At 40.0% G+C, this 12,274-nt stretch overlaps 1 protein-coding gene across 1 annotated transcript; it reads left to right on the top strand.

The window, feature by feature from the left end:
* The first annotated feature begins 291 nt into the window (after positions 1-291).
* Positions 292-2,974, top strand: LOC113329835. The gene is made up of 5 exons (XM_026576660.1): positions 292-421; positions 527-585; positions 1,454-2,258; positions 2,441-2,620; positions 2,784-2,974. Exons 1-5 carry the CDS (start codon positions 292-294, stop codon positions 2,972-2,974), a joined length of 1,365 nt encoding a protein of 454 aa, XP_026432445.1.
* The last annotated feature ends 9,300 nt before the right edge of the window (positions 2,975-12,274 follow it).

A 12,274-nucleotide genomic window follows, 5' to 3' on the forward strand; every position in this document is an offset into this window, starting at 1 on the left:
CCTAGAATCACTACCTTTGAAGTTTATTAAGAGTTTGGCTTAGGTGGATGTTCAGAAGTACCTTTTCAGTTTGTTAAATCTAGTGAGTGTTTCTTTAAATATTTCAAGTGTCGGGTCTTTTAAGTTTTAAACATTTTCAGTAATGTCAATGATTGTTTACTTGTTTTATTTAGAATTGTTGTGTTTTTTTTTCCTTTAATGGCTTAATTTATTATCTAGTTACTTGGTCGTCTTTAATGGCATTATTTGTCTTCTTCATTCCATTTGTTGTGAACAAGTGGAGGACTACTAATGTGTTGTAGTAACAGACAACACCTAAGTCGTGCTTCTTCATCTACTGTTCAGGGAGATTCTAATTGGGACATTGCTGCTGCTCAAGGTTTTGAAGCTCAGAATCACACTGATGCATTCTTGGAAACAGGTTTTCATCCTGATATCTAGTTTTATTTTTTTATTATGATCCTTCGTTTCACTTTTGTTTTTGTTTTTTAATTTATATTTTAATTGTATGTTTTTCTTTGCACAGGGCTGAAGTTACAGATGGCCGGAGTAGAAATTAATGGAGCACCCGTTTTGTTCGGGCCAGTTGGGCTTCTTTCCTTGAGGCTGCTTTCTCCTTTATGTATTTAGCCTTGACCAGTTCAATTGACGTCCTAATTCTTTGCCGCTTCCCCAAGTCCTCACACCATCTAACTGTTTTCTTTGTTAGGGTTTAAGGTTGACAAGCTTGAGAAACCAAGAACAACACACCTGAGGAAGATAGGAAGTTTGTGGTTCAAGTTCATTTGGATGCCTAGAAGTCAGTGGCGTTTCTGTAGAAATTGAGTGATTAACAGAGAAATTAAAAGGAGTATTAGAATTTGTATACAATTGGGAAAAGTGTTTTTTTTTTTACAGTTTGAATTATCGGCCAAAATATTGAGGTGATGCTGTTGAAATTAAAAGGGGTATTAAAAATTTTATAGGATTGGGAGAAGTGGGGGGTTTCTCAAAATTGAATTATCAGCATAGAAACTGAGTTGCTGCTGTTAAAATTGAGTCGTGGACGAGGAAATTAAAAGGAGTGTCAGAATTCATATAAGATTACTCAAATTCGATTTCGAAAAGCACCAGTTCTTCTTAGGCGTACAATACCAGCAGGTGAGTTTGATTCTGTGGTTCGATTCGAGTATTTTTATCGAGTGTTAAAGCCTGTTTTTCGTTGAACTTTTTATATGTGTGTATGAACAGTTCTGATGATAATCTTTTTTTGACCGTGTCTCTTTAAGTATCACTGCTACTCAGCGGATTTCCGGATTGACTAGGCTTTCAGTTTACTGCTAAGTAAAGTTGCCATGGTAAGGCCACATACACTTTATACACACATCTTATTTTAAAAAAACTTTATAATTTAAAGTCTTTGCCTTACTGTTGTTATTCTAAGCATCCTTGTTGTTTATTTTTGTTGCCAAAGATTGATAAAAGTTGGGTAGAAGAGCGCGACAAATTGTCTGATAAGTATTTGGAAGGTGTTGCATCTTTTATTCAGATGACAAAAAATTATCTCTCGAGTAAGAATGAGGAATTATGCACGTGCCCCTGTAAAAAGTGTGTTAACCGTAACCCACCTACTTCATTAGCTGAAATCGAAAATCACTTGTTCACAAATGGCATGGCAGGTAGTTATAACATATGGGTACTTCATGGGGAAGAAGATAATCCTAATCCAAACCAATCAACGGCTAGCCATCACAATGTTTTTAACGATGGTACAACTCATTCTGGAAATAAAAATACAGGTGTACTTGATATGTTACATGATGCTGATAAAGATCGGCCTTTTGATAGGCAAGCAGATACAGGTAGTCACGAAGAAACTAATGATGGTTCTGGCGAAGCTGACAGTACAGACAATTTGGGTGAAGCTAGTACAAAGTTTGAGGAGCTATTAGGTAAAGCTAAGCAAGAACTATACCCTGGATGTACAGATTACTCGTCATTGACTTTCCTTGTAGAGTTAATGCATCTCAAGGTGCTCAACTGTTGGAGCAGCAAATGTTTTGAGATGCAGCTTGAGTTTCTTAAAAAATCTTTTCCAAAAGATAATACAATTCCAAATTCATACTATGAAGCTAAAAATACACTGCGTGATCTTGGATTGGGTTATGAATCGATTGATGCCTGTAAAAATGATTGTGCTTTATACTGGAAGGAACATAAGGATAGGGAGGATTGTCCAGTATGCCACGAGCCTAGGTACAAATTCAATAACAGCAAGGGTAAGAAGATCCCACACAAGGTATTGCGCTATTTTCCTTTAAAACGAGATTATTTGCTTCAAGGCATACAAGTGCTAATATGAGATGGCACAAAGAACATGTTGCTCCTGAAGGGGTTTTAAGGCATCCTTCTGATGCTGAAGCGTGGAAGGATTTTGATTCGTGATATCCACACTTTTCAGAAGATCCTCGCAATGTAAGGTTAGGCCTTGCCACTGATGGGTTTAATCCCTTTGGGAATATGAATAATGCGTATAGCATGTGGCCAGTTATAGTGATGCCCTACAACTTACCCCCTTGGAAGTGTATGAAACAACCTTTTTTCATGAGGGCATTACTTATTCCTGGCGAGAAAGCACATGGTAATGATATCGATGTGTATCTAAGACCCTTAATAGACGAGCTAAAGGAGTTGTGGGAAGATGGAGTGGAAACATACGATGCCTCAACAGAAAAAAAAATTTCGTATGCACGCAGCTGTATTGTGGACCATAAATGACTTCCCAGCGTATGCTAATTTATCAGGATGGAGTACAAAAGGTTATTTAGGCTGTCCAGTATGTAATGATGATCCACCATCCCGTGCATTGAGGAGTAAGATCGGATATCTGCGTCATCGTAGGTTTTTGCCTCGCAAGCATCCGCGGAGAAGAAACAAACTTCATGATGGAAACGATGAGATTCACAGTCCGCCGAAAGAGTTGACAGGCATTTAACTTTTACAGCAAATGGAAAAACTAGGAGTTAAAAGTTGTTTCGGGAAGCATCCAGATAAGAGAAGCAAGAAAAGAATCTGTACCAAGAAGGAACTGAGTTGGACAAAAAAGAGTATTTTCTACGAGCTTCCATACTGGGCACATCTAAAAATTAGGCACAAAATTGATGTTATGCATGTTGAGAAAAATGTATGTGATAAAATCGTCGGAACATTGTTAAATCAGGAACTGAAGAACAAAGATACATTTAAAGCTCGTTTGGATTTGGAAGACATGAATATTAGACCAGAATTGCACCTTAAGCGTGAAGGAGATAAATTTATAAAACCTCCGGCTTTCTATACTTTAACACTAGAGCAAATAAGAGAGTTTTGTAGGTTTCTGAAATTAATTAAGTTTCCAGATGGATATGCATCTAACATAGCGAGGAGTGCTAACGTTGAAGATGGAAAGATATCCGGCTTGAAAAGCCATGATTGTCATGTCTTGTTACAGAAAGTTCTTCCTGTTGGAATTCATCCATATCTGCCCACAGATGTATGCACTGCCTTAATTGAGTTGAGTAATTTCTTTCATGATCTATGTGCGAAGACATTGAATGTGAGTCACTTGGAAGAAATGGAAAAAAGTATCGTTTTAATTCTTTGTAAGTTGGAAAGAATATTTCCACCGGCATTTTTTGATGTCATGGTTCATTTGGCTGTTCACTTACCCCGAGAAGCTAAACTTGTTGGCCCAGTTGGTTATAGTTGGATGTATCCTATCGAAAGGTATGCTTAACTCTTACTGTTTATATATGCTTGTGTGTTTTCTCCTAGTGCAAGTACTGTTTATTGTTCATAGAATGAAAAAAAAATGGTTAAAGAGTTGTTGTTTATCTAGGTACCTCGGGACACTTAAGCGATACGTGGAGAATAAAGCACGGCCATAAGGTTCGATAGCGGAAGCATACATTATTAATGAAGCTTTGACATTTTGCTCATTGTATTTACGTGGGGTTGAAACTAAATTTAATCGCCCAGAACGAAATGATGATGCAACAGATGATGGTCAACGACCCAATGGAAAACTGTCTGTTTTTGCTCAAGAGGTCCGTCCATTTGGTGCAAAAGTTATAAAATCACTAACCCTAGAAGAACAAGAACAAATACATTGGTTTATACTCGATAATTGTGACGAGGTGCGACCATATATGGAGTAAGTGCCTCATCCTATTATCTGATAGTTATTATTGTTTCTTCTTACACTAAATATTTTCCTTAGCATCAAAAATTTGTCTTATTTATCTTTGACAATACAGTGAAAATTTGAATGAGTTGAAGGCAGTATCAAATCACAACTTGTTACAAAGGCATCGAAAATTATTTCCCGAATGGTTTCGAAAGAGGGTGAGTAATTAATTTTTACTAATAACAATATAGTCTCATTTTTCATTATTGTTTTAACTATCATATATCATTCTTGTTTGCAAACATCATTTATGTTATTGGTTTTATCTGAAAATGTATAGATCGGAAAATTGCATTATGAAAAGTTTCCTGAGGCTACTGATGAGTTGCATTCGCTAGCACAGGGAGTTGAATCTCGCGCAAAATCATATCCTGCTTGTATCTCTAATGGAGTTTGATTCCATACCAAACAACGTGAACTTCGTCGAACGACCCAGAATAGCGGACTGATAGTAAATGACGAACACAACAATAAGCCAATTGAATTTTTTGGTAGCTTGCATGATGTTATCGAGTTAGACTTTCTGTATGGCTACCGAGTTGTGTTATTTAAATGTGATTGGTTTGACTTAACTTCTGGAAGGACTAGAATTCGAAATGATTATGATTTGACATGTATAAATACTAGTACAATGTGGTACAAGAGTCAACCTTTCATTCTTGCATCACAAGCGCAACAAGTTTTCTACCTTGATGACTACAAGCATGGAGACAATTGGAAAGTGGCTCAAAAAATGCATCATAGACATATATGGGATGTTCCTGAAATGGATATCAACGAAGTACAACCAGAAACAGAAGAAACTATTGAAGAGGCATACCACCAGAACAAAGAGGGTCCGTTGCTTTTAACCACTGTTCAAGAAGATGATAATGAGGCAACTATACGTCATAGAGATAATGATGTTGAACTCGAAATGTTAGATGCAAATCTCGTTCTAGCCGAGGATGATGATGAGGAGGATGAGGAAGAAGACGACGAAACATTGTTTAACTATAACAATGATGTGGTAGAGCCCGAGGAGATTGTGCCTGAAGAAGCTGACTCGGATCTAGAATAATAATTCCTTATTGTTAATTTTTGAGTGAAACTTAATATTCATTTCTAGTTTACTTGAAACTCGATAGATATTCATTTTTATTTTATATTTTTCTCGAACTAGTTACCTAATCTGTGGATGCAGCTTTGTGTTATTCTTAGTTTGATTAAATTATTTTTATTCTAATCTTGTTTTATAGTTTACGTGGTTTATAAGTTTATTGGAATTTCATGTATATTATTTATGGCTTTGTGGGAATACCACCTTCGCCACGAGTAGAGCTATAAAACACAAGATTTTTAAAACAGAGAACCAAATACTCATTTTTTATAGCTCAGCAACACCAATTTCTTAGCAAAACTACTAGAAAGGCTGCATAAAACTAGCACAGATCAAGGGTTTGCTTTTAAAGCTGTGTATTTGGTTCTCCAGTATGGCTGGTAAATGGATATGGTCCAAACACAGTATCCATGAAACAAATGTAAAGGTGAAAAAATCGTCTTGGTTTATCTCCTTCTCGATCCATTGAGAAGGAAAGTTCATCCCTTTCTCTTCCCTCTTAATCTGAATCTCGTTTTCCAATTTTGTTTTTCTTACAAAGAATTTATCCATTCAACTTGTTGCACATAATGCGCAATTTGAACTTGCTGCACATAATGCGCAATTTGAATCAGGACTGGATCGAGATGATAGTGTAAGAAACATTCTTTACTTTCAAACTAGCATAGATCCCCCAAAGTAGCATTGATCCCAAGACCGGACCAACACATTTTGACAAAACTGTATCCCCAAAACTAGCATGTTTACTATTAAAATCAATTATGTTCTTTTTATATATGTTTTCTATACAGATCTTCCTATTTGTCACACTGTTTTCTTAATTTACCGAGTGCGTAATGAATTTCACAACTGCAAAAGATAATGATCTTTGCAGGGCCTATCTTGTTTGCTTAGAAGAAACTACAATGGAAGAGAGCACGTCAGCATTCTGGGATGGCGTTCTTCAATTATTTGTCGACTTAAATGGTAATTATCAAGGAAGAACGACACAATGTCTATCAGAAAGGTTCGAGGACATACGGTTTTGTTGTTCACGATATGAAAAAATATTGTGGGGCTTCAATATGGATGCATATGTTGCATCTGTAGGCCGCCAATTCAAATTCACGGAGGCTTATGAAATTATCAATGGAAATGTTTTCGGTTTGTATTAAACTTGCATTAAGGAACTAATAAAGTTTTCTTTTGCTTATGATTATGAGAACACTAGTGCAAACTGAATTCCAGCTGGGCAACTATCAAATTTTCATGTCATCCACTTAAAAATTGTTTACCAAATTATATTTTGTTCTACAGAGCCTCATAGCTAGCTAGAGAAGTTCTGTTTTAATACCCTCCTTAAAGTAACTCCTATATTGAGTAGCTCTTATATATGTTGTTAGAACAAAACAGGAGAAAAAAATAATTCTCATTTTGGCGAGAAAAGCATAAGGGACTTCTTAATGGCATAGACCAATGGCAGGTTTCTTAATGCAAGTACTCTGTTGGACCTGAACTATCTATTAAGAAACCATCCTTAGCATGCATAGACCACCCTTTTAGAAAATACTGTGCCAGAATCTCCAAAATTCTTCTTGAGAGAAGTACTCTCACAACATGTACACATAGAATACCTGTATATTTGAAACCATTGCAACTACATTTCCACTATAATCTCTTTTTTATTGAACCATACTTTTCGTTCTTTGTCATTCTTTACCGGACTCACTATTTCCACCTTATGAATAAAAATCTCACTAACAACTATTTCACTGATTGGAGTATGTGGCCCGACCACATCGTAGCCGGATCGGTTGTAAATCCATGTTTCACTGACAACTATTTTTTGTCTATAATATATAAGAAATCCTAACAACAAATTATTTAGTCACCGAATTTTTTTTGTTGTATCTAAAATTTGGTCATTGTAAATATTATTTTCAGGGACTATTCTTATTTACCGCAAAAAAACACACGATATCATCAACATTTTATTTCTCTCCTAACATTTATATCGTGATGAAGTATTTTATACGCCAAAACCTTATGGAGACAAAGTCTTGTCTCGTCGTAGTTAAAATTTTACTAACGGCCGACGGGTATTGTCACCTTATATATTTTTAACGAGAAAACAAAATAGTGGTTACCAATTATGTTTTTTGAGACCGATGTCTATCATCGTCAGTATAAGTAAAATTCGTAACTGTCAAAATTCTCGTTGAACAAATCATTGGCGACGGACGAAATTGTGACAAGTTTTTATTGTCATCCATAATTTCGGTGACAATTCTAAAGACGAAATAGTTTTTTTGCCGCAAAAAGAATATTTATAGTAACAATTTTGCGTTTCGTCGCATGTAAATATGTTTTCTGATAAAAAACTCTTTGATGGAAAAAAATTTGTCACTAAATTTGATGTATACAGAAAGGTACGTGGAAAGCATGCAAGCCGAAACATCAAAACATGATGCGTCGTGAAGCACCAAATAAACCCCGAGGAGTTGCTTTATCTCATCCCCAGAAGAGGGGCTAAGATCAACGGCGGAGAGAAAGTTAGCTGACACGGACTGACAGGGGCAGAAGACACTTGTCTGACACGAGCAGACCCCTCAACTACCCGCATTAAACACTCTGAGCAGTGCACGTGTCGACCAACCTGTGGAACGAGCGAAGATGCCTCCGCGGGATCGAGGGGGAAACGCAGACCTCCACGTGATGGACGCAAGGACACGAGAAGATAAGGTTCCAACGGTCTTCAGAGATGGGTCCCACGTTCCAACCTTATAAATACCCAATCTCCACAAAGAGGAATGGGGATCGAAAAAACATCAGGAGAGAAGGAGAGAGATAGAGAGAGAATAGTAAGGGTAAGTTAATCCCTTAGTGGAGAGAAACATGTAAACCCAAAGTCATTCAACTATTCGTGTAACCGTGAGTAATATAGTAGAACAACAAACCCCGTGGATGTAGGTCTTAGTGCTGAACCACGTAAACCTTGGTCTTATTTACATTTCAGCACTTTACATTCATTTAGCTCCGCACGTATTCGCTTATATGTTTTGTTTTCCTTTAATACTTGTATCCCATGCATGATCGCCACGCACGGGGTAGTTGGAGGAGGCCATGATAAACCCGAAGGTTTTGAGCCAATGAATCCACATCAGGATATCATCATCGTAATCTCTTTAGACGTTAATGATTGATTGTGTGCATTCGGACCCCCGCGTAGTTCGTGTGTCCACAATTTGGCGCTAGAAACAGGGATATGCCGGGAAAGAGCATTGCTGGCAAGAGCATTGCTGAGAGCGTAGACTTCAGCACGAGCATCATCTCGTTCCCTGGCAAGACCGAGCATATTATCTTGGACCCCTGAAAGAGGAATGGATCGCGCCGTCTGTAATTCTTCTTCCAATAGCTGAATCCTAGATTCCAACAAGGAAGTACGCTCACGGGCTTCCCGCATATTATCACTGGTCCACAACAGTGTGCCATTAAATAAAGCACGATCATGGTTGTACAGATTTTGCATGTCGACCATCTGAACATGCCGCGCGCGCCATACCTCAGCCCGAGCATCCCATTTCTTAGCCTCACTCTTAATCTTCTCAACCAAATCTCTAATACGAGATTTTTGCCGAGCTCTTTCGTTTCGAAGCCATATCAGCTCGGGGATGCCACCCACTGGACATAGGGTGGGGAGACTCAGACAGAACAACTAAGAGATAAAAGAATAACGACATACGGCGAGGGAAAAGAACCAAACCTGTGAAAGTGGAAACTTGGCTACGAGTTTGCTCTAACTCAGCGCGCACTGCAATAAGTTCTGAACGAAGATCAGCCTCTGCTTCACCCAGCTTTTCTTTCTCCTTAAGGCTTTTCTTCAGCTCTTCTATTTCCACCTCAGCCGCAGATAATTCCTTTTCCCGGTGACGAAGCTTAGCCTCGAGCTTCAGAGATTTCGCTTTAAAGAACTGATACAGCACGTGGTTGCAATGCTCGCTCCTCATCATCTACACATCAAGATGACAAAACATTATTCAACCGAAGCGTCCGATTTTCACGTACAAACATGTACGAAAATTTACCTCCAGCACACATTGCTGCGGAAAGCCATATTGATACCCGTCGGCAATAGCCATCATATCGGCAACGGAAGTAGGAGGCTCCGGTACGAGGGTAGCTTCGGGAACAGTCAACCTTTTTCCCCAGGCTTCAGACACCTGCGCCTTCGAAGACATCTCCATCATGCGACGGGTATACGCGGTTGATTCCTTTTCCCCAACAACCACAGGAGCGGGATGAGAGACAAACAAAAGATTCTTCTCCTTAAACCAACTCATGATGGCGTCCTCACCCTCAGACATCGGCGACTAGGGAAGACTATCGGCGGGCGCGTCAACAACAGATTTTCCTTTCTCTGACTCGACCCCCTCAGCATGAATGTTGGCATGCTCCTCCGCGCCTACATGCACAACAGGCTCCTCCGCACCAACACCTCCTACAGTAGCATCCCCATTACCATCACCACCAAGAACATCCCAATTATCATTAGGGGAAAGTAAAGAGAAGTCCTCGGGAAAATCGAGGGCTTCGTCAAAGAACTCCCCCGTGGAATACATCCGATCGAAAGAAAATTCTTGAGAAGTGGGAAGGGTATCCGCGACATCACCAGCAGGGACGGAAACATCCCCGATGACAATATCATCCGCCACCACATCTTTGTTCCTTCCTTCATCACCAGCGTGACCAGCGAAGACCTCTTCTTCGACATTGATAGGGGAGGTACCAGTACGTTCCTCCCCATCTGTAATCTCGTCCTCAGCAAACTCTTCGTTCACTGGACTAGTAACTTCTTCTTGGACCTCAACCTCGCCCTTCACCGTAGTAGAAGACTGCTTCGGCCTAATCTTTTTCTTCTTCAATACCTGAAACCGACACCACAAGGGAATTATTCTTCCCGTCTGATGGAAGTTATAAAAACGAAGCGCAGCTAGAATCTGCGTACCTGAGCAGCTGAAATATTCTTCGGTGGGGGTATAGCACCGGAACCATCCTCCTCGTCTCCCTCTACGACATCCAGGGCATAAGGAAAATTCATGCCCGCAAAGTTCAGACGCCAGGGGCAGAAATCTCCATAGCGAACAGGAGGAGATTCGCGCGGCTTACTATTCTCGGTGGGCCGCCATCCGCGCGGACCAGGAATCCAACCGTAAGCCCACGGACCAACTATCTCAATAACAGTGGCGTGCCACTCGTAGTCATGATCGCGCTTGATCCTTTCTCGCGCGGGGAAGAGTTTCCGACGACTGGACGCCTCCGTGCCAGGAACATACTTCAGCTTGGCATCGCTGACCTCATTTAACAGACGAATCTCGCCTCGAGGAGCAGGGAGATTCCGAAGGCTTACACTCCACGTCTTGCGATTCCTACTATTGACGTAATCACCGAAGGAGTTATTGAAATTCTCAGGAGTATACCATTCCTTCTCCAAGGGATTGGGGACGTAGCAAGTCATCGACGTCTCCCCCTTACTCCGCAGATAGCATTCCTTCAGGGCGCGAAGATAATTTCCCGATAGTTGGGATACGGAACGGCTATGAGTATTGGTGGAAGAACCCTCACGACTAGCGAGCACGTCATAGTAAAAGGAATCACCCGATTTGTACAAAGGCAGCATCAGACCAGCCTCGAAGGCCCCAACCGTCGTTAACAAATGAAATTCATCGAATTCGTACTTGGAGATAAGCTCATACGTAATATCATCCTCGGGGGCATAGAAACGAACACCGAAGGCTTGAAGCTCATGCTTTTCCTTGAATATTTCAAGATCGATATGCTTGAAGGTTACTTTTTTCCTGCTAACAGATACACTGCGTATCAAGGGAGCAGCCTCATCCTCTTCAGCGGGGCCGGACGAACTAACAAACGCTTCAGACGCTTTTCTCTTCACGGGGGGATTATTTGAAGATTCAACCCTAGGAGCTACGCCCTTTGTATTTTTCCCTTTAAAAGTTGGAGAAGACCGTAGATGATGCTCGGGCACTAACGAACGTAAAGGAGGAACGTCAAAAGCAACAGCGCGGGGCGGAGCCTGCGTACTCCTAGTATCTTCACGAGGACGCACCATTGAGTGATTAAAGACTCTTCGTGAACCAGACGGAAATATCGAAGGAATCTCTTCCCGAGAGGACGAGGCTTTCGCTCCAGAAGAAACTCGACTCCGACGAACATCATCTTGAGACTCTCGACGCTGAGGAGATCTCGACAACCTAGAATCAGGAGTCTCATAAGTTGGCCGCGGACGGTCAGACATGGCTGCGGAAAGAATAAAATCAAGAACAAGTTACACACGATAACCAAAAATCAAAAAAAACACATCCATAGCAATACAACCACGAGAACATAGCAACCCTAAAATTAGGATACATGCTCAATATTTCACCCACGAAGTAATGGCTTCCTTAATTTAAGATGAACAACAGGGGCAAACTAGTATGCAAGCATCAGAAAAAGTTCTTCATCACAAACAAGGAACAACAGTAGCAGAAAATTCACAAATCAACACGGCATAAAACAGTGAAATAAAGAAAAGAAAAACTCACCGGCAAAAACAACAAGTAGAAGATCACAGGTGCAATGAAGAGAGAATTTAAGATCACAGGTGCAATGAAGACTGACAGAATTTAAGATCGCAGGTGCAATGAAGACTGACAGAGAATTTAAGGTCACAGGTTCAATAAAGGCAGGCAGGAAATTTAAAGGAAGAATGAACTGAGAGAGTGTTTAGGAAGAATGAAATTAAATTTCCTCTCTATCCTTAAAATACCCGAAAGAAAAGAGGAAATTAAGGGAGAAATAGGAAAACGTGCCCGTTACATAAGCAGTTAATGCACGAATAAAAGACGTGCCCAAGTATCTAGGAGAAGTTATTAGGAGTGAGAAGAATGTGCAACGATAGTTTTTCTTCAAGGCACCCATTAGCCATTTAAGCC

This window comes from Papaver somniferum, unplaced genomic scaffold, assembly GCF_003573695.1.
Source record: "Papaver somniferum cultivar HN1 unplaced genomic scaffold, ASM357369v1 unplaced-scaffold_117, whole genome shotgun sequence".
NCBI classification, from domain to species: domain Eukaryota; kingdom Viridiplantae; phylum Streptophyta; class Magnoliopsida; order Ranunculales; family Papaveraceae; genus Papaver; species Papaver somniferum.

Bases quoted from the DNA above. Each gene is read 5' to 3' on its own strand.
- LOC113329835 (XM_026576660.1), top strand. From the start codon at position 292: ATGTGTTGTAGTAACAGACAACACCTAAGTCGTGCTTCTTCATCTACT. The intron at 2,259-2,440 runs GTAAGAAGATCC...CACACTTTTCAG, and splicing joins CAAATTCAATAACAGCAAGG to AAGATCCTCGCAATGTAAGG. The intron at 2,621-2,783 runs GTAATGATATCG...CTAATTTATCAG, and splicing joins TCCTGGCGAGAAAGCACATG to GATGGAGTACAAAAGGTTAT.